At 45.3% G+C, this 27,601-nt stretch overlaps 1 protein-coding gene across 1 annotated transcript in view; it reads left to right on the forward strand.

The window, feature by feature from the left end:
* The window catches only part of Cacng5 (calcium voltage-gated channel auxiliary subunit gamma 5), a 40,084-nt gene extending 13,115 nt beyond the window's left edge, over positions 1-26,969 (forward strand). Inside the window, exons 2-6 of the mRNA XM_020165151.2 lie at positions 17,522-17,774; positions 19,373-19,459; positions 21,125-21,265; positions 24,315-24,460; positions 24,765-26,969. Of these exons, the coding sequence (XP_020020740.1) occupies positions 17,579-17,774; positions 19,373-19,459; positions 21,125-21,265; positions 24,315-24,460; positions 24,765-25,022 (828 nt within the window). The 5' untranslated portion in view covers positions 17,522-17,578 and the 3' untranslated portion in view covers positions 25,023-26,969. The remainder of the gene's footprint in view (positions 1-17,521; positions 17,775-19,372; positions 19,460-21,124; positions 21,266-24,314; positions 24,461-24,764) is intronic.
* The last annotated feature ends 632 nt before the right edge of the window (positions 26,970-27,601 follow it).

Genomic DNA, 27,601 nt, shown 5'->3' on the forward strand with positions numbered 1-27,601 from the left:
AGCTATGTGGGAAGCACAAATAAGAGGATTGTGGTCCAGGCCAGGCCAGGCAAATAGCAAGACCCCTTCTCAAAAATAACCAATGGAAAAAGGGCTGAGGGAGGAGCTCAAGCAAGAGCGCCTGCCTAGCAAGTGCAAGGCCCTGAGTTCAAACCCCAGTACTGCCAAAAATAATGGTTTAACATTAGAAAATCTATTAACATAACTTACCTCCTATTAATAGCTTAAAGGAGGGAAAATAAACATATCTTCTGGATGAATGCAGAAAAAATGGTAAAAATCAACACGATTACAAAATAAACCAAACCAAACAAAAAATCTGAGAGGCCATGTTTTCAGCAAGTACACACACACTCAATGGTAAGTGTTAGAATCATTCCTTTCCAAATCAGGCAAGTATATTAACGTCATCCCTTTCACGTTCCAAAGCTCCTAAACAGTGCACCAAGATGAGAAAAAAAAAATAGGAAGTAGAAGAATTGGGATGAGCTACGAAGCTGTTATACACAGACTAGTGGGTCATCCACACAGAAAATCCACAAGAATCAAATTCAACAAAGTTAATAGATGCAAGATAAGCACACAAAGGTCAGTGATAGCACCATACATTCAAATATATTAAATTTAAAGAACCCCTCAAAAGATGCCATAAATAAAGTGAAGAGAATGTATACTGAACAGAAAATATTTCCACACATAAATATGACAAGAGTAATATCTGGGCTATTTTGAAAGCTTGTACAAATTAATAAAAAAAAAAGATGAACCAATATGAAAAAACAGTGAAAAATCATGAACAGGCATTCCATAGAAAAGGAAACAGCCATATGACTAGGCCTCAAAAGCATATTCTTTGTAACTAGTATCATGGAAATGCAGGTTACAGTTAACTTTTATTCACACCATGATCAAAATGAAGAAATCTGACACTACCAATGCTGGTGAGGATATAAAGCAAGATGGTACAACTACCTAGGAAGACAGTTTGGCTCTTACCTAGTTAAATAAAACACACCTTCAAGGTCACTGTAACCCCTTGCCATTTCCTCCCTCAACCACCCTGTGCACAGAGACTTCACTGTCACCACTTTCTGTCTTTACCCAAAGAGGAGGAGAAAGCCTAACTATCTTACCAGAGTTCCCATATATGTGATGTTTCAGGTTCTTTCTACCATCCAGCAGGCAATGGTTCTCAGTGTGGCTTTGGGGGCAGCAATGGGGCCCTACATCTGCCCATAAATGACCCCAGTCCTATAAGCCCTGTCCCAGCCATGCCTACAAGTGACTAAGGACTCTATGTTACACCACCTCGTTCAATCAGTTGGGGGTGGTCAGACAGCTGCCCTCTTCCCTGGTTGGGCATGTCTCTCAGCAACAGCTGACAAAAAAAAGGGAAATGATCACTGTGTCATTTGAACAAAAAGTTTTGAATAATTAAACAAAATCAGGGGGAAGAAACAGTAGAGAGGATAAGCGAGTTCATCTGTAATGCTACTGTCAAAACAACCACTGTTAATACTTTCATGTTAAAGTATTAAAAAGCTATTTTTTACAAATTAGCAAACAAAATATTGATATATTGGATCACATTTTTTGTTTAACGTTATCTTACCAGCATTACTCATCCTCTCAAGTGGCTATTATGTAGCCACTTAATAATGCTCAACCTTTCTGCAGAAAGTCATTTTGGTGGAGTTGAGCATTTTTATTATAAACAACAGTAAATAAATATCTTGGCATATTTTACACTTACATTTATATTTATGTTCTTGGCAGCAATTCCCAGAAGTACAAATGTTGGAACCAAGAGAAAAGAAAATGCTTACAACTCAACCAAATTGCTTTGCAGGAGGGTTTCTGCCAGCGAAGTAGAAAAGTTACTGTCTCAGAAGTGATTGCTTTCTAATTAAATCTTTTATTTTGAGAAAATTGTAGATTCATCTATGGTTGTAATAAATATACAGATTCCATGTACCCTTTCCCCAGTGGTAACATCTTGCAAAATTATAGCCCAGTATTCCCACCAGGATTTTGACATTGAGACAATCAAGATACAGAATGCTTTCTCACCATAAGGGTACCTCATCTTGCCCTTTCTGGCCACACTTGGGCTCTCTCCATCTTCCCTCCCTGCTCCTGTCCCTAACAACTCATCTGTTCTCCATTTCTTTATTTTTGTCATTTCATGAATGTTATATAAATGGAATCACGAAGTAAAGTAAATTATTGTCAAAATCAAATGAAACAAACTTACGAATAGAAGAACCATAAAAAACACATTTGTCTTTATTGGCTGGTCTCTAAACCAGTACCGTACAATCAAAGTGGAATATGAGTCACATAATATAATTTAAAAAGTCATTTATGAGATATTTTACATTCTTTTGTCATACCAAGCCATAGAAACCTGGTGTGTATTTCATACTTCCTGCACTTCTCAATTTGGACTCACCAAGTTTCAGGTGATCAAGAGTCACAAATGCCCAGCAGCTGTCATATTAGATAGCTGAATTCTAGTTCAAGTTAAGAACTGGAGGTTTGGCTCAAATGGTAAATCATCTGCCCAACAAGCACAAGGCCCTTAGTTCAATCCCCAGTACTGCCAAAAAGAAAAGCCAAATATAGTTCAAGTTGAACTGAAATTAAATCAGAAGTGTAGGATCTATACATCTCCAGACTTGTGAGGGCCCCAGGTTCTCAATGGAATTTAAAAACTATGGGGGGGTCCTAGCCCATCCCCATGGTGGGATGAAATGATTTCAGGAAGCAATCTAGCACTGGGATTACTTTAAGACTTTCTGGGTGATACCAATGGGAAGCAGGGATTAGGGACCACTGGGGTAAGGGTTGTGTCCTGTCCATCCTGCCAGGCCACGGGCTCCAGGGAGAGGTCTGGGACACACCATTCCCTTTTCTCCTCTAAATTCCTCACCTGACCTATTGGAAAGCAGTCACTTTCCTCTCTGGAAGTTTCTGGAAATTTCTGGGCTTCTTGGCCCTGCAAAATTCTTAGCCTCCTCATCCTATCCCAATCTCTGTCTTGTTCAGTGGGGGACAGTTGTTGAGAGTGGTTTTGGATGGAAAGGAAGCATACAAGCCTCCTCACTCGTTGCTCCCTCCTACCCTGCAAATGCCATCTCCTTATGCCCAGCTAGGCTTAGGCACCTCAATGGTCAACTTCATGTTCTTTCTGGATCCAGAGTGAAGGTTGTCATTTGCTGGGAGCCATAGCCTACCTAAGTCATGTCATTCTCCTAGCAATCCTGTACAGAAACTCACTCCTGGATTATTGATGAGACTCTGAGAGGCTGAACGAGTTGCCTGAGGGCCCTGGCTCATCAAACGCAGAGGTATCACATGTGTGCTGGGCCCCATCAGACAGCCTGATGGGACTGGGCACAGAGCAGCAAGCGGTAGGGATGGTATTAGCCAGCTGAGCTTCACGCTTATCTGGCCTTGTGCTGCCTTTTCCACACTGATGCTCTTGGATGCCCAGCAGCTCTGAGGCCTGGGAGGTGGTGGTGCTAGCTGGGAAAGAGAGAGGGCAGCAGCCCCTGTGCCTTCCCCCACATTGTCATCAGCCATCTCCCCTCAGGGGCCCAGGGAGGAGTGAAATCCCCTTTGTCTTGGCTCTGACCTTTAACTCTGTCATGGAGTCAGGAGAGATCATGATCTCTTTAAAACAGTCTAAGCACCTGATTTCATCTCTCAAGAGTCGTGAGGCATCCACCAGGGCACAGACTCAGGGTAAGAGTTAAGGGCAAAGCCATTGGGCCACCTTCCAGGACCATAAGAGCCAGTGGACTTGCCCTGCCTCCCATGTTGCTTGGGCTTTCTCCCTAATGGGTACATGCTGCAAGCCATTGGGGGCCTGAGGTTTGCCTGGACATCTTCCCATCTAAAGTCACAGGGGGGACAAAAAGCATCACATTGAACTAACTCCTCAGAGAAATGCACCAGCCCTTCTTCAGCTTTTTCTCTCCTTGGCACCTGCTTCAAGTCTCTCTCCCTGAAGTGGCTGCTACATTGTTTTCCTTTTTGCACTAGCATTTGGGGGGCTGGAACTGGGGCTCTAGGGTTTCGTTTCCCTGCCCCCAGAAACCTGTCCAGCTTCTCCGCATGACGTTGGAAACCCAGGGGGGCAGGGCTAGGGCATGTGGGAGAAGGGCAGGAATGCAGAGCGGTGGAGAGAGGGGGATTCTTGTTGTGTGTCCTATATACAAGAATCCTGATTCACAGTAAAATATGCTGGAGGCAGGAGAACAATGCTGGAAGTAGTATTTATAGCAGTACGTCCCCATGCTTTTTAATGGGGCAAGGCCACATTTGATTGTCTCATAAGTCCTTGCTCTGCAGCACAGCATGGTGTGCAGCCTTTCTCTCTGGAGGGCAGCCACCAGGCTTGGAGCTTCTCTAAAGCCACACTGGTTTTCCTCCCCAGGCTCCCTTACCCTTCCTTCTCCACTCTCTCCAGAAGGAAAAACCAGCAGAAGAAGAGATTTCCCTCCAGAAACACAGATATTGACTCTCATTGTGAAGGGAGCTGACCATGATGGAGAGCTTGGCATCCAGCAAAAACACATTCAGTAGCTTCCTCTCTGCACTATTTCCTCCTCCTCCACAATCACCCTTTTATAAGGAAAATACCTGGTTTTCCATTCGCCTGGGTGATACAAAAGCTAAGGAGAAAAGAACCTGAAGTCTTCAGCTCTCTTGTCTTAGGCAAGAGGCTGAGAATATTGAGAAAAGTTGGGTCAAAGTTTCCACTTGTTGGTCTGGAATCTGCTTTCAGAAGTGAGCATTTCCAAGGTGTGGACCTGAGCACTCTGTGGAAACTGAGTTCTGTGGTCCCACAAGAGCCAGGCTGAGATGTAAGTTAGAGGCAGCTAAGCCCAGACAATGGGCCCAGATGGCTGAGTTCAAATCCCCGCTCTCTCACTCTCTAGTTAGGAGCTCTTGGATAAAGTGACTTTATGCCTCCCTTCTCTGTAACCTGGGGATAATATCCATGGTTAAGATGAGTCATGCCACACCTAGACACATCACAGTCAGTGTCGAAGAGAATATCTTGAAAGAAGCAAGAGAAAAATAACTCACCAATACAAGAGAGTCCCCCGATAAGACAAAATGCTGAATTTTCATCAAATGGGAGTTGAGAAGGCAGTGAGACTACCTGTTTAAAGGGCTGAAAGAGAAAAAAAATTACCATCGACCAAGAATCTTACAGTCAACGAAAACTATCTGTCAACAATGAGGATGGGATAAAGACACACCAGATTAAAAAAGAAAAGAAGAAATGCTACAAAGAAGTTCTTCAGGTTGAAAGCAAGTGACACCAGATATGAACTTGAATTTTCATTAAAGAAAAAAAAAGAACATGGATAAAGATAATTACCAAAAAAAATCAGTATCACTGTATATTTCTTCTCCTGACAGGTATAAAAGTTCTTACATAAAACAATGCAGATACAATTATTTAGTGTATAAATTAAGTTTCCCTAGAATTATAATGTATTTGACAATAATAGCACAAGGCGGGGATGGGAGAAGGAACAGGGCTGTATTAGAGAAAGGAAGTGAGATGGTGTCAAGTGGTAACTCAAATTCACAGGAGAGCCAGAAAGAATAAATTAAAAGGTTGATAGAAACAAACTCTAAAACACAAAGAAAAGCTGTGTGCACTTATTATGCTGGCTGTTGTCCTATGTTAAGCTTGTTACATGTGTGAGCTCATTTAATCCTGAGAATTCTATGAAGAAGGTGTTGTCATAATCATCTCCATTTTAATTACACTGCAAAGTGTTGTTGGGAGAATTTTGTGAATTAGTATATGTGAATTGCTTAGAACAGTGTCTGGCACGTGTCCTGGTCCAATAAATGTTGGCCCATGGAAGCAGAGATGTACACAGAGAGAGAACTGCAAACCCACAATCAGGATGCTAAGGAAATCTGAACAACCCAGCCCAAGGTCTCCCCAGGCCCCTGATCCTGGATCTGATAGATGGCCAGTGTCATCGGAATTAGATCAAGTCTGAACATTTTCCCTGTCGACATATATTAAACCATGGGGTAACAAAATGTTTTCCATTCCTCACTGGCTTTTATCGTACCCTGTAGCCACAGGGGAAGTGAGTGTTAGCTGCTCAGCCAGAGCTACTGGAGGTGTGAGCAGAGGAGGTGGTGGCAAAAGCAGGCTTTTAACTGCCAACAATTAAGACTTCGTGTCACTGAATTTTGTACTTGCAGCCCCCATTGCTACTGTGTTTGCTCTAAAGGAAGAAGGAAGTATGCAATCCTGCCTTTTCTAAAGGGTGTTTCCATTTCAGAAAATGCTATAAAATAAAAACTCATTTCTGTTGCAGTGGAAGCTGAGGTGGTGGCTCCTTTTCTTGTGGCACTGGTGTTGGGTGGCTGGTGGGTCTCTTCTTCTCCTGAGGTCCCTGGTGTGCCCCAATGGCTGAGTTGTGATTTTACAGGATAGAGGGAAGGTTTGTACCTCAGTGTACGGCTGATGGGCAGGCTTGGGATGCGGGGAGTCTTCAGTCAGAAGGGCAGAAAGCTCCAAGATACAGACGGGTTTGTTCAAGAACAAGAGCGCACCTCTGTGTCTGGAAGAGGGGAGGTGTAAGCTTTTTAATTTATGGATTAAATAGAAGAGAGGGCTGGTCTTTATCATTTCATAGGTAAATGCAGGGGAGTGAGAAGTGAACGGAGCCTGAACTTAGGGGTCAGACATGCCTAGTTTTAACCCAAATTCTGTCTCCTATGAACTATCCTAAGGAATCTCCTCTCTTCTCTCCTCTCTCACCTCCCTCCTCCTTCTCCTCCTCCTGCCCGCCCCGCCCCCTCTCATTTTGTAATGGATTCACCAATTCTATTGGTGGACTTTATTGCTATTTTATTATTTCCTTCCTCCTATTTTAGGAAGGGAAGGGTGCTTCATTTAAGTTCTTTTTTTCATCTTCTTGAGAAGAATAGTAGTGAGATATTTTATTTCCATCTTTTCCTTTTTTGTGATGTGTACTCTTCAGGCTGTGGTTTTCCTTCTAGGTTAACTTTGCTTTCCCCAACTAGTTTTGATAAGTTATGTTTTCATAACTTATCAAAGAGAAGATCTTAGCTAGTCATAGAAAAAAGGGGCTCATTGTCTTCAAAGTAATTCTCTATATCCTTTTCACTGCTCCTTCTTTATCCTGTATTCAGTAGCAGATCATTCTGCTCAAACAATATGATTACTATTTCTTTTGATACAAACCTGCTGATGACAACACTCCTCAGATTGTGTTTGTCTGAAAATGCTGCCTTCAATGTTGAGGGATATTTTTGCTGGGTGTGAAAATCTAACTTGCCGATTACTTTCTTTAAGCAAGTTACAAGTGTCATTGTATTATATTCTGACTTGCCTCATTCCTGTATCTGACATTTCTTTTTTTGTCTTAGTCCTGCCTCTTGAATTTATCTGGTAATTTTTGTTTGAATGCTAAGCATTTATACAAAAAAACCGTAGAATCTCTCAATGGTGTTATCTTCCCCAAGATCTGTTACCTGGGAGAAGACAGCCTACATCCACTTATAAATGGAGCTGAGTTGAAGATGGAGTTCGATCTTTACAAAGGCAGATCTATTAGTGTTCCCTGAGTGTGACTCTTCCCAGGTCCCTGGTTTAAAAGCTTGGACAATTTACAGGATCTGTCCTTCTTGGCGAGGCTGGAGCTTTCCTTTTGACTCTGGGCATTGTGATCCTGATGCAGGCTCTGCAGGACCCTCTGCTCGGCCTCGCAGCCCCATACTCTGTGTGAATTGGCACGTTTACTTCAAGTAGAAAAGCTGTCCAGCATGTCAGGCTTATCACACACAGCTCCTTTACCTTCAGTTCTTGACCTCTGAAATCTTGGTTTTCTTGATACCCTCAAATAGATTTTTCACAGCTAATCCAGCTGTTCTGGTTATTTTCAGCAGGAGGACTGGTCTAATACAAGCCAGCTAATCACAGTCAGAAATGACTATTTTTAACAAGCTCCTTAATCACAGACAGAAATGGCTTTAAAAAAATTCCCCATTGAAAGGTGTTTTTTTTTCATCAGAACCAATTTTTTTTTCACAAATTGTAGTTTCATCATAAATTTCTGATACTTCCCACTCATTTATCTTCATCTTTAAAAGAAATTTCCTGGCTATTTGCAAGTGTTTCTTCCTGTAGAATCTTGTGTCATCTTTTTAAAGAGAACTCATTGCACTGAATTCTTATATTAATTTAGGGGAGATATTATATGACATTGTCTTTCTATCTAAAGTACAATATATCTTATTTGTCAACCTTATTTTGTATTTGTCAATAGTTTTGTCTTTATGTAGCACGAGCATGTATTTCATTGCTTATCTCCAACAGTTTACCTTTTTTGTTGCTACATGGTAGGATTTTCTTCCATGCATTATGTTTTCTGCCTACTATCTGTGTGTAGCTATTGATTTTTTAATATATTATTTTTGTGTCCAGCCATTTATCTCAACCCTTGTGTTATTATTATTGTTGTTATTATTTTGCAGCATTAGAGTTTGAACTCAGGGCCTCCCACTTTCTAGGCAGGTGCTTTATCACTTAAGCCACTCTGTCAGCCATTTCTTGTGTATGTTGGGTATTTCTGAGAAGGGTCTTGCCAACTATTTGCCCAGGGCTAGTTTTGAGCCCTGAGTACCTAGGATTACAGGCGTGAGCCACAGGCACCTGGCTCTTGGATTATTTTTAATGTTTTTTTTCCAGATGATCTTGACCTGAGTGTCCATAAGTTTACGTCTTACATGGATAATAAGGATGCACCTCAGAAAGTTGCACATCACTGCATGTGTTAGTCAGCTTCCTATCACTATAATAAGCATTATGAGATGATCAACTTACAAAGAGAAAGGACTTGTTTTGGCCTACAGTTTTGGAGGTTTCAGTCCATGACTGGTTGTCCCCATTCCTTTGGACCTGTGGTAAGGCAGCACCTGGTGGGAACATGGTTCACCTTGTGGCCAGGAAGCAAAAGAGGGAGGAAGAGTAGGAAACTAGGGTCCCATAATCACTTTCAAGGCCACACCCCCAGGAACCTAAAGACCTCCCACTAAGCCCTACCTCTTAGAGACTCTACTACCTCCCAATAACACCACCCTGGGGACCAAGCCTTTGGGAGACATTTTAGACCTAAACTATAGCACTGGTATGGAACATTTTGTCTCACTTGGGAGGCCCTGGAACGTCCTGGAGCATCATCAGTCCCATAAAAGTCTTACTCTAGCAAATTCATTGATGCAGAACTCAGCTGAGCAGACCCAGGTGCCAACTCCTCAGTGGAGATGAGGAGGAGCTCTTCTGACATGGAGCAGTGTGGTGCTCTCGGTGTCTGGGTAGTGTGACCTTTGTTGTGTCTCAGCAGGGGTAGAAATGCCTTTGAAACCTTCCAAACCAGTTCTCATGATATTCTAAGAGTGCTAAACTAGTTCATGTCCTTCAAAATTCCACTTGTGGGAATTTATCCTGAAAAACTACTTGCAGATGCCCACGCATATTTAGTGGTAAGAGTGATTATTCATTGTTGTTTACAATAGGGACAACTTCTGAAACAGCCTAACTGTAACACAGTAAGCAATGGCTATACTGGTTTTGGTATACATGAATCAGAGAATATGTATTCTGCAGCTACTGAAAAGAGTGCTGAAAATATTGATAATATTAAGTAAAATAAAGTCAGGCTAAGTATGGTATATGATAAATGATCCCTGTTTTTGAGGGAGTAGACTGGGGTTTGAACTCAGGGTTTCATGCTTTCCAGGCAGGAGTTCTACCATTTAAGTAGGCACTCTACCATTTGAGCCACTCCACCAGCGAGTTCTACCATTTAAGCACTCAGCCAGCATAATCTCATTTTTAATGCACAGAAAAAATTCTAGAAAGAAAGTGATACTAATGATGTCATTACTGTTACCTGTCCTGGTTAGTGCTACCTGATCAGGTGGCTCTTCTACTTGCTTAGCTGTTCATGGTCATGTTGGAGAACATGGCATCTTATTGGATTTTCAGCAAAGTCATGGTCATCTCTATCTCCAGTTGGCAAAAGAAGTGACCATTGCTGGTTTTCCATGATGGCCCTTGGTCCCTATGGAAACTGGTCACTCAGTAATCTCCTGCCAAACCAAGGGTAGGAGGGGTTTTAATAGACATTGGCTTCCACTGCAGGAGGAGTGGGAGTGGTTGGTTTGGGGACACAGTGTGACAGGATTGTACCTGAGCTCTAGATCCTGAACTCCTGGCAGACCAGGCTGTGATTTTGCTCTTAGTCTCGGGGCAGAGGTATCTTGAAATGTAGAAAGCGTCCTCCATGGGTCTTGTGTTTATCAAAGGGCAGTGAATCCTTGCCCAGCAATGCTCAGACTCTCCAAAGAGCATCAACTATGTGGCAGAGAGCACTTGGTGGGACCAGCAGGGAAAACAGGCCACTCACTAGCACCCCAGCAAGCAACTTCATGGCCACGTGCTGGAAGACAGTGTCTCTAACCAAGGGACACCAGGTTAGGATGTCTCCAGGCTTCAGATGGCACAGTCCCTCTAAGCACCTGTTGTGCTCAACACTTAGTAAGCACTCCAGATGTGTTTGCTGTATGTTATGTAAACACATAGCATATGTCTGTCTACAGAGATACCACTCTGTCCACCAGGAAGACATTCTATCCCATTATATGGGACAGCTTGGCTCCTCATATGAGAAAAGTTAAACTCTCACCAATTGATTGATAGGGAGAGGAGAGAAGAGACAGGAGGGTTGACATTTTCCAAGGGTGTAAATAAAAATTCTATGGGAAGCCATTGCCATACTGAGAGGGAGGTTGGTTGAGCTCAGTAGAGATGAAACAGTCTAGGCCCCTTTTCAGGGGGATATTTACCTTGTTGAATCTGCCCTGATGTTTACTGCTCTGCATATCAAGTTGTATTACTTTCTTATTGCAGCAGCGTATTCAGAGGGCAAGAGATAGCCCCACCCTATTTCATTACATGTTCGTAAACCCTCACAGTAACTTCCGAAGTTATCCTTTGTTTTTTTTTTTTTTTTTTTTTTTTCTTTTATTATTCATATGTGCATACAAGGCTTGGTTCATTTCTCCCCCCTGCCCCCACCCCCTCCCTTACCACCCACTCCGCCCCCTCCCGCTCCCCCCCTCAATACCCAGCAGAAACTATTTTGCCCTTATCTCTAATTTTGTTGTAGAGAGAGTATAAGCAATAATAGGAAGGAACAAGGGGTTTTGCTGGTTGAGATAAGGATAGCTATACAGGGCATTGACTCACATTGATTTCCTGTGTGTGGGTGTTACCTTCTAGGTTAATTCTTTTTGATCTAACCTTTTCTCTAGTTCCTGGTCCCCTTTTCCTATTGGCCTCAGTTGCTTTAAGGTATCTGCTTTAGTTTCTCTGCGTTAAGGGCAACAAATGCTAGCTAGTTTTTTAGGTGTCTTACCTATCCTCACCCCTCCCTTGTGTGCTCTCGCTTTTATCATGTGCTCATAGTTCAATCCCCTTGTTGTGTTTGCCCTTGATCTAATGTCCACATATGAGGGAGAACATACGATTTTTGGTCTTTTGAGCCAGGCTAACCTCACTCAGAATGATGTTCTCCAATTCCATCCATTTACCAGCGAATGATAACATTTCGTTCTTCTTCATGGCTGCATAAAATTCCATTGTGTATAGATACCACATTTTCTTAATCCATTCGTCAGTGCTGGGACATCTTGGCTGTTTCCATAACTTGGCTATTGTGAATAGTGCCGCAATAAACATGGATGTGCAGGTGCCTCTGGAGTAACAGTCTTTTGGGTATATCCCCAAGAGTGGTATTGCTGGATCAAATGGTAGATCGATGTCCATCTTTTTAAGTAGCCTCCAAATTTTTTTCCAGAGTGGTTGTACTAGTCTACATTCCCACCAACAGTGTAAAAGGGTTCCTTTTTCCCCGCATCCTCGCCAACACCTGTTGTTGGTGGTGTTGCTGATGATGGCTATTCTAACAGGGGTGAGGTGGAATCTTAGTGTGGTTTTAATTTGCATTTCCTTTATTGCTAGAGATGGTGAGCATTTTTTCATGTGTTTTCTGGCCATTTGAATTTCTTCTTTTGAGAAAGTTCTGTTTAGTTCACATGCCCATTTCTTTATTGGTTCATTAGTTTTGGGAGAATTTAGTTTTTTAAGTTCCCTGTATATTCTGGTTATCAGTCCTTTGTCTGATGTATAATTGGCAAATATTTTCTCCCACTCTGTGGGTGTACCAGCTGAAAAGACTGAGGTTCAGAGTGGTGACATGACAGGATGATATGTAGGAGAGAACCAGCACCCCAACTCAGATTTGCTAGATCCCAGATGCTCTTTACGCCCCAAATGTGCTCTAAATTCCAAGGACCTTCAGTCCCTCCATCAATAAGTTTCTGGAGAAAGCCATACCCTGGATTTATAGCATATTTAGGAAGTGAGAAGATGATACTTAAGTGAGTAAGGAAGCCATTTTGGTAAATTCTGCTGTGTATCAAATTAGCTTGCAACATAATGGTATAAAACATCAACCATTTTGTCCTGCCCGTGATTTGAAGGGAGTTCAGGAATTGGGGAGCACTCAGCTGGGCAGTCATTGCATGGAGTTTGTCATGTGAGTGCAGTCAGATGTTGGCTGGGGCTGCAGTCATCTGAAGGCTTGACCAGGCTGGACGTCCATCCAGGATGGTTCAGTCCCATGACTGGCAGCAGATACTGGCTGTTGGCTGGAAGCTCAGCTGGCCATCAGTAAGCTGGAGCATCCTATACCTAGCCTCTAAGGCAGTGGGTTCCAACCAGGGATGATTTTGCCTGTAGAGGGACATTTTTGTCTGTCACAACTGGGATGCCATTAACATCTGGTGGTTAGGGAGTCAGGATGCAGCTAGACCTCCTGCATTGCACATGACAGCACCCTGCAACAAAGAATTATCCAGCCCAGATGTCACTAGATTGAGAAGCACAACTCCAAAGCATGGTGATCTCAGGGTAGTCAGACTTCTTACATGAGGGCTGCCTTCCTGTGGGTGAGCTCTGAGAGAACCAATTAGAAGGCACATCTCTTCTTATGACCCCCCCCAAGTCCTATAACATTGCTTCTGCATGCTTTAGTGGTCAAAGCAGTCTCAAAACTGTCCAGACTCAAGGAAAGGAGACATGGACCTCAACTTTCACTGGGAAGAATGTCAAAAAAAATTTGTGGTCATTTTTAACCTCCCTAAGATAATAGGGACAACCTGCTGGGAAGCAGTCAGGACTACCGGACCACTGGGGCTGTCCTGTAGTCACCAGTTCATTCTTTGGGCACTGGACCAGCTCAACAGAGCAGCTGCTATTGATGACTCTGAAGCTTTGTCAAGAATCCCTGCTCCCCAAACCCTTCCTTAAAGCACTACTGGGTCAGTAGAAAACTGAGATCAAGTGTATGCATCTGACTTTCCTTCCATTTCCTTTCTCCTTCCCTCCACTTAAACACCATCCAACCCCATCCCCACTCCATCCCTACAGTTCCCTCACTGGGTTCTCCCAGCACCTGTAACCTCACCCACCTATGAACCCCTGAGCAAGTCCTTTTATTATTGACTTGGGCAGGGAAATGTGCCATTAGTGATTTAATCTCCACAAGACATTTCTCCCTAATTGCTAGTCACGGATGTTAATTAGCAATTGTTAATTCCTGATAATTAACAAGCTAATACTTAGAGGTAATGATACCAGGTAATCATCTTAAGCAGCTGGAATCTGCTAAGCTCCTGGGCCCCAGCTTCTAAAGGGTGATACAGTGTTTTGGCCTTTCCAGTCCAGGAGTTAGCCAGGGCCTGGCATTTGTGTTTAGGAGGGCTGTGGTTGGAAGATGAATGTCTCTAATGTTTAGTTTTCTTCTCTGGTAGAAATAATACATGTCCTTTTAGAAGCTTTGTGGAGCACAGAAAGTATGAAGAACATAAAATATACATAGCCTTATTACCTGGAAGCATCCACAGTCAACATTTTGGTTGATTTCTTCCCAGCCTGTGAATTTTATGCACAACTGAGCTTATGTCAGATGTGTGGTTTTGCCAGTCATCTTTGTTCATTAAATATTGCAGGATAAACATCTTCTCTTATAAAAATGTCTGCCTCCCTCACTAGAAAAATGCAGTGAAAATAATAGAAGAGGGATGTGATTCATGAGAAAGAGAAGCAACCATGCAAAAATCAGAGACTTGAACAAGTTCTCCCTAATTATGTGGGAACTAGGAATCCACTCCTGACCAGAGCATCTCCAAAGGGTCTACCTGAAGACATCGGGTGGGAGAGCATGTCTACACACACACACACACAATTACATAGGAAAAAGACTGGACAACCATGAACTAAGATGTTAATAATGGTGGTGGTTTCAGAAAGGGGCAGTGCAAGTAATTTGCATTTGTTGTTATCATTTTCTATGCAGTACAGAGAAAGGCACTGGATCAGCATTCAAAATGTTTGCATTTCACACTCTCGTCCCTCCAAGTAACAGGCTGGGTGATCTCAGGTACTTCTCTTCCCTGGAACTTGATTGCCTGATGTATGGGTTTGAGGAAAATAATGGTCCTGCCATCCTACTAGGTGGTTTTCTGAATTGGAAATGCTGAGTCACAGGCCACCACCATGAAACTGATATCAGAAGATGAACCTGGCAACACCCCAGCCCATAGGAAGCCCAAAACACCCAGCAATTGCCCTTATGTAATACCTGGCCACTTACAAAGAAAATTATCCAAAGATTGTGTCTAGACTCCCTACCCAACCTACTTTGGGTGTCCCTTCTTCATCTCAACCCAAACTGAACCCATTTATTTCTTTGGCAGGGGAATGGTGTGGTTGGGGCACAGACTTGGGAGTTAGACTTGCTTTAAACCCAAAGTTTACCACCCACCTTGTGATGCCCTACAGGCTACTTCACATCTAAGCCTCAGTTTTACCAGCCATGAAATGGGGCTAATATTACCTATTCGTGGAGTAATTGTAAGGTCCTGATGAGATATGGTACATAACGGGCTTTGCACAGTGCCTGGCAGTTAACCAGTACTCAGTCAATAATGCTATTTACTTATTGATAAATATGATGACATAAGTATAAAAGCATAAATACAATTTTTCAATGAATAAGATTGTTCTTTTTTACCCCACATGGAGTTTCATAACTCCATTACATACTTTAGGAAGGGATAAGACTCTTGGGATTTTCCTAAACTCAATCCAGGCTTTAGGGGCTGATGTTGTAGAGTCTGGCAGGCAAGGTCACTGTCATCCTCTTCTTTTATGTCTTGCTTTTGTAGATTCAGATCCAGTCTCCTCTCCACTTTTCTCTCTCCAAATCTCCGAGACCCGAATCTTTCTCATCTCTCTGCCAAGCTTAACATTAAAATTGGCTGCTCAGCCTCCACCAGACTACAGCTGTCGTATTTCAGGAGCTCGGATCTGTCTGCACTGGCAAGAACCAGGGGCTTAGTTCAATGTTGCCTAATAGTACTACTTCACACCAGGATCGGCCTTTGGATTTTACAAAGCACAGTCCTGTCTGTCGTTGCAGCATTTTCGAGGAGTGGGCAGAGGAGATCTTCTTATTCTTTGGGGGGACGGCATGGTTGATTTCCAAAGGGGGGTTCACAGAATGTGGTCAAATAAGTTTGGAAAATTTTGGAATAACCAAAGCTTTCAGTCTTAACCCATGGTATGGTATGTGATTCTTCGAGAGCAACATGTAGTACCTACTGAGCTTTCTATCCATGAGTCCTTTTTTCTAGACTAGTCCATGGAACTATTGTTGTACCTCTCATCCTATTTTGTGACGAATGACTTGGTGTTTCATTCCTCCCTTCTTCATCAGAGCCAATACAGCCTTAAACTCCTGTGCTCTCCAGCCTTGCAGACATGATACGTTTGCACACTTGGACATGCCCTCACACAGGCCTCCAGGAAGCCCGTGTGTGACTCATTCTGGAGATCCGTCAACTCTGCCAGATGCTAGAGCAGGACTGGGACTGTGGAAGCAGGGCCCCCTCCTGGCAAACAGCACTGATCCCACCCCCACCTTCCCCTCCTACAGTGAGTCCAGCTCATCTGCAGAAATCTGGCTTCTGTACCTTTTCAGCTGTTTTAATATCTACCTTTGCCCTAGATCTCAGCTAAAATAAGACACCACAATGCCTTGGTGGCATTGATGGACCCCACGTGCTGCTGTTCCTCTTTCCTGAAGATCAGTAACATCCTGTTTCAAAATGTCTGACTTTGTAATACTGAAAGTTGTTGACAGTATGGGAACATTGCAAGCAGGGCTGGCTTGGGTTAGACACCCTATCGGCAAGCCCACCCTCTACTACAGGTGGTTCTGCCTGCTCCTGTCTGGGGCCCTAGTCGCAATGCTGCTGGTCCGTGGACTACACTTTGAATAGCAAAGACTAATTCTTCTCAACTCTGGCTTTGTGTTAGAATTACCTGGGAACATTTTTAAAATGCTGGAGCCCAGCTGGACCAGAATCTCTCTGAGTGGTGCCCAGAAATCAGGTGTTCTTAGCTACTCCTGGGTGATTCTAGATTGCAGCCAGAGTTCAGAAGCCCTGAGCTGGGGTGTGGGCATCCATCTGCCCTAGTCCCCACTGTCCCCCTCCGAGCTTTGAGCCCAGTGCTTGGCCCTGGGAGACACCAGAAGGCAAGCTCATAGCTCATGTTGCATAGAATCTCAGCTTCTCTCTGGCTCAGAGCTGACTCCTACCATGTGGTGCTCTGGGCAGGCACCAGTTGGACCATTTCTGATTAGGTGGATTTAGGACCTTTGAACTTGGCCTGTGGTGTGGCTTCTTTACTTGTGTTGACCCAGTCCCATATCTTACTAGAGTCACATGAGGAAGCCACTCACCCTTAAGAAGCTTTCTCTGCCCCTCTGCCTCTTCCCAAAGCTGCTGCCACTTCTGCAGGAGCCTGCTGCTACCAGAGAGCAGTGGCCCTCAAAATCCTTCTCAACACAGAGAAGCCCACCCATCAGAGTTCTCTCCCCCCTTCTTCCTGTCTTCTGTCTCTACCACAGCCCTCACTGGGCTGTGTTTAACTGATTTGGGGATACCCTCGTTCTGCTAGATGGACAGTTATTTTAGGGCAAAGATGGCGTCATGTTCATCTTTGTATCTCTTGTCCTAATACATGGGTTGCTGAATGAATGAATGGACGGATGAATGAATAGACAGTAGTGCAGAGCAAGAAGGACTTAGGACAGGGGACTCTAGCAGTGGCCTGAAGAAAAATCCATGAATTCCTGGGGGGCAAAAGGAGAGAGTGGCCTCTCCGTCACTGTGTCCTGGAGTTCAGGAAATTGCTTAATGCTATTTATTCATTCCTTGAGCTGGTCAGGATTAGCTTTGGTTACTGACCCTCATCTTGACTTTCTCGGAGCTGTGGCCACTACTGTCTGCTCACTTTCCCTCCCTCTTGTCTCAGAGCCCATTCTGCCCTAGTGGGATCACAGCTACTGCCACCCAGTAAGTGTCCGGGAAGATGAGCGCCTGTGGAAGGAAGGCCCTGACGCTGCTGAGCAGCGTCTTTGCTGTCTGTGGCCTGGGCCTCCTGGGTATCGCAGTCAGCACTGACTACTGGCTGTACCTGGAAGAGGGTGTGACCCTGCCCCAGAACCAGAGCACCGAGGTCAAGATGTCCCTGCACTCCGGCCTCTGGCGGGTCTGCTTCCTCGCAGGTAAGGGTGCCCAGGCTTGGGAACAGCCCTCCTCTGGGGAAAACCTACCCCAAGAGGTTTCTCACTGGGAAGAGATAGCCAGGAGATGCTGTAAGGAACAATCTCAATCTCCACGGACTCTGAGCCCTGCTGCCTGAAGTGACCAGGACCCTAGTCCAAATTCTGGCTCTGGTTCACGATGTCCACTTGGTCAAAACCTCTCATCTCCTGGGGCTTCCTTCCTGAAAGACATATGGCTCCATCTTCCCCACACTCTGCCTCCCAGGACAGATGACAATGACATCCCGCAGGTCTAAAAAGCTCTCACCTGAGTCCCTTGAGCTGTTAATCTTCCCGACAATGCTCACAGAGTCTTGTTATTATTTCTACTGTACAAATGAGGAATGGAGATTTGAGCAGGTTAAGGGTGTCTTCCTAATTCAATTTCACTTGTGTTTACTAGTTTACAGAATGGAAATAGCAGTTTCTCTGTTCCTCCGTTCATCAAATGGCACAGAGAAAACGCAATTGCAAGCTGGGTACTGGTGGCTTAAGCCTGTAATCCTAGCTACTCTGGAGGCAGAGATCAGGAGGATCGCAGTTCGAAGCCAGTCCAGGCAAATAGTTGGTGGGACCCTATCTAGAAAAAATCCATCACAAAAGAAGGGCGCCTGCCTAGCAAGGGTGAGGCCCTCAGTTCAAACCCCAGTACCACCAAACCAAACAAACACACAATTGTAGGTCTCCCAGGTATAGGAGGACACAGGAGGATACAAGAATAACTCTGCCTGTCTGGGCCTCCCTTTAGCTCAATAGGGCTTCTCTGAAACCTTGGGGATTGCGACTCCAAGAACTCTGTAGAGCTCTGCCCTTTATGCCTTCATCATGGCCAAGGTCCAACCTATACAAAAAAGTGTCCCTGTGTCCTGTAAGACTGCAAGCCTGCGTTGACCAGGACATCCACAGCATGGTCACTGGGCCTTTCTTGGTAGGGCACTGTAACCTACGTGTGCACTGGGAAGAGACTTGACTTGGTTCTTCCAGCTGTCCTCCCTGGGTTTGTAGTAGTGCCTCAGGGGACAGACTGGCAGATGAATGGGAGTTAGCAGGAAGAACACCAAGCCTCCTGGTCACTTATTGAGTCTGCTTTGTGACCAGCATCCACGTCTGACCTCATCTCCCACTGCCACAGATGGGATAACATCCATCTCTGCTTAAATCTAAAGCCAAGCTTGAGCTGCTTTCTTGGATCTGGTTTCCAAGGTAGATGGGACTGTGATCCATGAAACCTACACTCATGAATCTGAGTCAGCCATGCACCACCATCAGGTCCTCTGTTTACAAGCAATAAGACAGCACTACATCTCTGCTCGGAGTGGAGTTCACAGTGCTGACCTCTCCTCATGCAACTCTTGGTGCTTGGATCCATCCCAGGAGGGATGTGTTCCCTTCCCCTGCTGTGGGCCAGCAGCCAGGAACAGGGTCCCCTAAGGTTTGTGTATAGCCAAGATGTAAAGACACAGGAGGTCAAAAATCCTAGAAGCATTTGGAAATACCATTTGAATGTACTAACCTCTAATCCATGTTCAAGAAGAACCTAGTAATTCTTGCCTCCACAGGTGAGGAGCGAGGACGCTGCTTCACCATAGAATATGTGATGCCCATGAACTCTCAGCTGACGTCGGAGTCCACGGTCAATGTTCTAAGTAGGTGTCTTGAATGTTCCAACCTGGGCCCCTGGCTGGACAGAGAGGAGCAGGGCAGAAGGAGGAGTCAGGTGACTGGCATGTTCTCAACAGCTAATGCCCTTGGCCTCTACTGGTTGTGCTGGCCTGAGTTCACTAGAGCTTGCTCTGCTGATTTAATTTTCCAGAGGTGGAGACAGGTCTCCAAGTCTGTGACCTCAGTAAGTGTGAGGACATTCAAACCCAGGGAACTGGCCATAACAAGACTGACTTCATGACCTTGACCTCACTAGAGTTGGTTCTGATCCCCAGAGTGAACTTGCAATGCTGTGATCTGATCCACGCCTTGGTATCATAAGGGACTTTAGAGGGGTTGGTTCCAGGCCCCTGTCCACATGGATACAAAAATTTGTGAATGCTCAGATCTCTTATATGAAACAGTGTAGTATTTGCACATAACAAATACACATCCTTCCGCATACTTTAAATCACCTCTACATGACTTATAATTCCTAACACAAAGAAAATAGTTGTCATATTAAATTGTTTACAGAATAATGACAAGAAAAAAAGTCTGCACATATTTAGCATAGACACAACCATTGAAAGCCTGTTTATCTAGTGCACATCAACAACAACTTGATTTTTCAATCTGCAATTGGTTGAATCCGTGGATGTGAGACCCATGGATAGGGAGGACCCATACTAATCACTCAAGGTAAATAGACTCCACATATTTAAGGTCTCCATCTCTAACAAGACTCCCCTTACTTCAGATGCCAACCACAAGTTCAGAGGTGCCTAGGCCACCTGCACTTACCCACTGGCTACAGATTTGAAGCTTCCCATGACTTGGGCTCAAAATAGTTTGCTAGAACAACTCATAGAACTCAGGAAAGTGCTGTACTTACCATTCCTGTTTTATTATAAAGGACCAGCTTTGGTATTTAGAGTTTTTACTGGGTTTCATTCCATAGGCATGAGATTGAATATTAAACCTGTGATTGGACTCAGTGTCCAGCCCCTTTCTCTCCCCAGAGGTTAGGCTGATATCACATAGCTCAACACCCAACCCTCTAATGTCATGGTTGGTCTTTCCAGTCCCTATCTTGAGTTACTTGTCAGCATAAACTCAGGCGTGGTCAGGGGCCCATCATGAATAGCAAAGATACTCCTGTCACTTGGGAAATTCCAAGGATTTATTTGAAGGTTATCTCTCAGGATCCAGGGGCAAAAACCAGATAAATTCTTTATTACACAACAAAACAGTTCCTTAAGTAGTCATAAGGTGAGGAAGACAGAGGCCAGCGACTATCCTGTGTACCCCTCAGAGTAGCCCTGTGCTCTTGGAATTGGTAAATTTCCCTGAACAAGGAAGCAAGAGAAAGTGACCAGACCCTTATCAACTACCATGGGCAGGCAGTGTAGACTCCCAGGAGGGAAGTGGCTTATGCCTGAAGGAGAAAACAGAGACCTAAATATGTTGGCACTTCAAGTCAGACTTTCCAGTCCTGCCAGCACTGGGAGGTCTCCAGGTCACTCAGTGAGAGATGGGCCTGGGACTCACACAGGGGTGGGGCCTTGAGGACCTATTGGTAGAAACTGCCAGAATACTCTGCTTAGGATGAGGTGCAGCAAGTAAGGCCACTGGAAACTGACAGGCTGTTCCTTTGTCTTCTGAATTAGAAATGATTCGCTCAGCCACCCCGTTCCCTTTGGTCAGCCTCTTTTTCATGTTCATCGGGTTTATCCTGAGTAACATCGGACACATCCGTCCCCACCGGACGATACTGGCCTTTGTCTCTGGCATCTTCTTTATCCTCTCAGGTAAATTCTGTTGCTTTCTATTCATGCATACTGGACTTTTGATGTTTAATTCCTGCACTGCTGTTTTAAAAGTCCTGGTGGCAGCTGTAGGTCAGCACCTGGCACTGAACACAGGACAAGCTGAGTTAGTCACTGGCAGAACTGAGTCAGGACTGGAGAAAACTTCTCATGGCCTAGGAGCCCATCCACAACCTTCTAGAAGAGTAACAGAGGCTCCAGAGTCGGGGTGGCTTGACAGGCTCACCCTGGCAGAGCTGGGATAGGAAACCAGTGTCTTTCTTTACTACACAGATCACCACCCCTTCCTCACCAGGTCTCACTGGTGAGGAGTACCCCTGTGTTTGAAGGGGCTGTGTCTTCAGGTTTTGGCATAAAAAAACAAATATAATCTGCCTTTGGAATACAGGCCCTTCATCCCAGTCTTCAACTACCTCAAAAGATGCATGCTACCCCCCTTTCACTCACCAACCACACTCCATACCCCGGGCCAACCACGTCCCTTCAACATGGACTTGTCTTCTAGGACTGGTACTGGCTTGTGCTTCATTCATTCATTAGCCATATCTATCAGGCCATATTCTGGGTGCTTGCATCACTGCCTACAAGAAGGTTAGTGTAGTGAGAGATATAAACAAGTAGACAGCAAATAGGAACCCAGCAGGAAAAGGGGCCACAGGGACGGCTATGGGGGCCAAGGGAAGTGGTTGAAACTCAAACAGGATTGATCAGGGAAGACTGCAAGAGAAGGTGAACTGAAGGGTGAGTAGGAATTAGGCACAGAAGTGAGGCTGGGGTGTGGGAGTGGAAAAGGGGCCTGGAGGGAGGAGAGAGGAAGAAGCACGGGAGAACCGACCATTGTCATTACTCATTATGGAGGAGAAGTGTGGTAAGAAGTGAGACCCTGGGCATCCTTATGGATCTGGGACTTTATGAGACACTTTAGAAGGATCTTGAGCCAAGGAACACCATGATCATAGTTGGATGTTCAAACACCCAGTCTGGGAAACAGAGGAGGGAGAGAAGTGAGACAGGAGGCAGAGAGACTGGGCAAGGGGCTGCTCCAACAGTACAGGAGAGAAGCGATGGTGGCCCAATCTAGGGGTGATGGTGGATGAAACAGGAAAAAGTGACATTTGAGAGGTAAACTCAGAGGATCTAGGACTGACCTCCCAGTGAGAGCCAAGGGCGAGTACTAATTTCTTGCTTGGGCACTGAGCAGATGTCATTCATATCAGTGATCTACGGACCACAGAAGGAACAGTTTTGGGCAAAGATCATGAGTTTAGTGTGGGAAATCCCATGTTTGAAGTGCCTTTGTGATGTCTTGGAAGAAGTGTCTAGAAGGCTGCTGGAGGTCAAGGCTGGGGCTCATAGGGTCACTTGGGCCAAACACAGAGATCTGGGAGCTATTAGCCTGGGAGTAGGAGTGCAAACTACGGATGGGGATGAGGTTTCTCACAGTGAGTGTGTGGAGGGAGACAGGAAAGGAACATGGCAGATAAAAAGGTAAGTGCTTTCTTCCCTTCAAAGTGACCTGTGCTTTCATGGAGACTTTTTTCTTTTGAAGAGAGTGTACCTTGGACTGGTTGGTTAGAGAGAAGAGGCTGAGGAGGAGGGATGCTTAGGGTAGAAGATAGGTGGGTAGCTTGAAGAATGAATGATGTATGGTTGGATGGGTGCATGCATACATGGATGGATGGATAAGTAGATGGAAAGAAACACCTCTTGGGCACCAGGCATTCTGATTACCACCTGACTCCCAACATTTTCTTGTCAACATAGCTTAGGGACCAGGTGGCAGTGAGACTGCCTGATGCCCAAAAGTCATTATTTTTGTCTCTTTCCTTCCATTGTTCATCCATGTACCCCGCCATTTGCCCATACACACACACACACACACACACACACACACACACATTCTTTCTTCTGTCCATCTGTCCATTTATTTTTCAATCTACCCACCAACCCATCTGCCATCCATTCTTTCATCCTTCCACCCTTTCATCCATCAATTCAACAACACCTGCAATATCGTCAGCCCAACCTCTCCACCTGGCCAGAGAGGCACAGACTCGGGGTTATGCGCTCAACTTTTCTTTGTGTGAACTTCATGATAGCCAGGTGATTGGCTATTGAAACTCCTGAGATTTCCATAGTAGGTTACAGTATCAGAAATCTAGAATTGAGCTGGGCCACATAAAGTTGTTTTAATGATAACTACAGAGAATAGCATTTGGGGGCAGCAGTGATTCAAACATGAGTTAGATACCAAGGAAGGTTTGAATGGCACCTTTTTCCCATTAGCATTCATCCTTTGAGATGCCCCAGTTTCACGAACTAATATGAATGGAATTAAATGTGAACAGCTCATCTCAGAGTAATTAATTATGTCTTGATTCAAGTACAGTTACTAATTGATGAGCCAGACGCTTGAGGTAGGCATTTGCACAATGGCAATTGGAGGTTGGGCCTCATGGCCCCCTGATTCTATGCTGGCCAGATCTTGACCAACTCTCCTTGCCTTTCCTGCCTAAGGGACTCAAATAAGCTGCACACTTTGGCCAGGTGGGCTGTACAGAGCCCAGGCCACACTGTAGACCACAGTGCTGTGTACTGCTGCCACTAGAGACAAGGACTAGAGGCCCTAGCACCCCTGCTGAGCCTTACCTTAGTTCTCAGCTTAGGCAAAGCCACTTGTAACTCAGGATTCATACCTCAGATTCATATTGGTGTCACCCAGGAGTTTTTAAGACAACATGCTGGGGTTCCAGCCCAAGCCCAATGAAGGAGCTCAAGCATGTGTGTGTGCCTGGCAGGTGTGGGCAGGAAAGGGAGAACCACTAGACTTAAGTTAGTTGGACAGAAAGCTTTCCTACCTACAATTATCTGCTGTCTAGAAGGGTCCTTAGAAGACAAGCTCCTGCTCACCTTGAACTCCAAAATAAATGCATTGTGACAGGCTGGTAGCTTTGCTCTTGATGGTGCCAACATCAGCAAACTCCCTGTGCCTCCATCCTGAGTGTCCCATTCTTCCCCTGCCCTTATCCAGGCCTCTCTCTCGTGGTGGGCCTGGTACTGTACATCTCCAGCATCAACGATGAGATGCTCAACAGGACCAAGGATGCAGAGACCTATTTCAACTACAAATATGGCTGGTCATTTGCCTTTGCTGCCATCTCCTTTCTTTTAACAGAGGTAACCCACCCTGCCATGCCCTGTGCCAGGGTGGGCTAGGTGGAGCTAAGAACCAGACTGGGAGGAGGGAGGCATTCCACATCACCCTAGACGATCACTCCATCTCTCTTCATTCCCAGAATGTGCCACTCCAGCCTTCCTGGGTCTCTTCCATCCCAGATGTCTCCAGGGCCCACTCCTGTCTCCACATCCACTGGCCACCCCATTTGAGCTCCTCCATGGCTGTATCCTGTGCAGAGCCCAGCTGAGGGAATCCAGGCAGGCCCCCAGCAATGAGCTTGTCTTTGCTTCCTTCTCACTGTAGAGTGCTGGGGTGATGTCTGTGTACCTGTTCATGAAGAGGTATACTGCTGAGGACATGTACAGGCCACACCCCGGATTCTACCGGCCACGTCTGAGCAACTGTTCTGATTACTCGGGCCAGTTCCTGCACCCTGATGCCTGGATCCGAGGCCGCAGCCCCTCCGACATCTCCAGTGATGCCTCCCTGCAAATGAACAGCAACTACCCAGCTTTGCTCAAGTGCCCGGATTACGACCAGATGTCCTCTTCTCCCTGCTGAGCCCCAGCTACCACCCTGCCTGGACTGTGGACAGCTGGACAGCCCTTTCCCTTCCCCTGCCATCCCTGAGCTCCAAGCCTGTGGTCGGCAGACCTAGGCCACCCACTGCTTAGCCCTTGTTACTTGATTGTGTCCTCTCCCTACTTCTCCCAGAGTAGCTCTATTGGTCACGGTGTGACAGCCTGGAGCCAGGGGACATGCTGATAGGCCAAGATCATGGATGAAGCCCCGCCTTCTGAGTGCCAATCACAGCTGTGGCTCTAGGAAGCCAGCAGTACCCCATTGCTAGGAAAGGCCTGTGTTCAGCTGTATATAGTTCCCACACTCTCAACTTCCTGGCCCCAGCCAAGGCCAGCTCTGAGGTGCCAAGTTCCTGACACAGACACAGTCGGACTTGAGTGCTTGCCAACTGCCCAGGCCCTCAGTTCACAAACTGGGCCTGTTTAGGCTATGAGGTGACTGATGTGGAGGTCTGGCTTGCTCAGAACCATTGAGCCAGCAGTTCCTTTCATCATGCTTTGTCCTTTTAGGTCACCAACCTCTCCCCACAAAACACACCTATCTGTGTAGCCCCACTCCTCAGGCTATGGACCTTTGCACTTCTCCTCCCTCCCGAATTCAGCTGCCCTGGGCCAGGGTCTGAGCCCTGCTGAGGAAGTCACGAAGAGGTGTTAATGGCTGAAGCTGTCTTAAAATATATGGTCCCTTGATCACATATTTAACAGGGGCCTTTGATGCCTTAACTCAAAGAAGTGACTCTGACAATGAGAATTTGAGAATTCGGTTGGTCTGAGTTCATAATGCCAGGCACTGTGTCCAACGCTGGGGACACCGTCCTTGTGGACAAGGGTCATATTCCCCATCGATGGCCCTAATCATGCAGGCAGGTGTCTATACAGTTTTCAAAGGGGCTGCCCAGGATTTGGGGCAGAAACTGCCAATACCTAGGCCATTTCGAGTCAAAACAAGCCAGATTCGAATGATCTAGCTGCCCTCCTGAAAATGTGAGCTTTGATGGCTTGCCAATTTAATCCTTATGTGGGGGAGCACCTGCTTCCCAGTTACGTGACATATGTAGGCAAATCAGGTGCCTCTAGAAGACCAGGCAACCTGACACTGATTTCCTGGTGGAAAACCTGAGCAGGGAGGTCGGCTGCACCCTCCCTGAAGTCCATGGGAGGAAAACGAGCCGTGACCACCTCGGTTCTCCAGGTGGCTGCTCAGCTTGTACATTTGATTCTGAGAAGCAAAACAGTGTTGTGCTCTCTTTGCTTTTTTTGCCATGGCTGCTTTTGTTGTGGCCTCCTTAATACCATGAAGTCCTGATGCACAGTGGGCAACTCAGGGCTCAGGCGAGTGCCACAGGAAACCACATAACTGATTTAGTCAGCTCAGACTGCCATAAAGGACCATGGTCTGAGCATGAGCAGATCAAACAACAGAAAACCACTTTCTCATGGTTCTGGAGGCAGGAAGTCCAAGACCAAGTTGTCAGCTGCACTGGATTCTTCTGAGTCCTCTCTCCTTATCTTGCAGATGATCGATTTCTTGTGTAAGTCCATTCCCCACACACCCACCTACAACTCTTAATAGTTCGGCTCATATTGCTCTCGTGTGCCCTCTCCACCCTTGCCTACAAGCTAATCACAGCTGTAGAGCCCAGCTCCCCACTCCTTCAACACCTTGGAGTCATTCTCTGTGGTTACTGTTTACAGAATAATATCTAAATTATGGTGTCCCCCAAAGCGAGGGAATCAAACGGTGTGCTCAGAGACAATTAGGTGGCATTTCCAAGCTGGACAAGTGTTTAAATATGCTCAGCTCCAGTTTTCATCAATGTAATTATCTCCTAAGATGCACTTTTCTCTCTCTAAAATATTCTTCCTCTGTCACTGTGTCAGGCTTGTATTTGTGCTCATGGGAAAATAGAATCCACTCTTAAATGCATGTTGATTGTTGACTGTGACATCTTTAGAATGGGCCTGCACCATCCTGGCTGAGCTGCCCAGTCAAGGAGCTATCACTCTTGGCACATGAACTTTGCCTGGGTCCTCAGAATGGGTCCTGGGTCACTTTCTTCTCTCATGGGGGGATGGGTATCAATATCAAGCTACCATTGCAATTTCCTTGTCATCTACAAATTAATGTCAGAACCAAGACCTATTTGTAGCCTCTCCAGGATCAAAAGATTTTTTATCAAACATACAAGTGTATAAACTCAGTTCAGAATCATCCATCAGGGCCCCTTCCTCAATACACTTTTTGTTTAGCTTCCTCAAGCACTATAAAAAACACTTTTGTGAATTTTTGTTTTCAGAAATGGGAGGGGTAGACTAATAAACCAAAGTGTCAGAAATTATGGACTAAAATCGCTCAGGATCAGGAACTATCAGAAAGAATAGTTCTGACACTGGCTCGCTCCTCTCTGACACTCCACCCTCCTTCTTGTGCATAGGTGAATGACAGTCCCTGCCAGATGAAGGAATAGCCTGTTTTCAGAGCTGCAGAGATCTGAGGGGGAGAAGTTGGGGGCAAATGTTGTGTGCATTAGGCTTATCAGTGATGTCCCCAGAGGACAA

This window comes from Castor canadensis, chromosome 11, assembly GCF_047511655.1.
Source record: "Castor canadensis chromosome 11, mCasCan1.hap1v2, whole genome shotgun sequence".
In the NCBI taxonomy this organism is placed as follows: domain Eukaryota; kingdom Metazoa; phylum Chordata; class Mammalia; order Rodentia; family Castoridae; genus Castor; species Castor canadensis.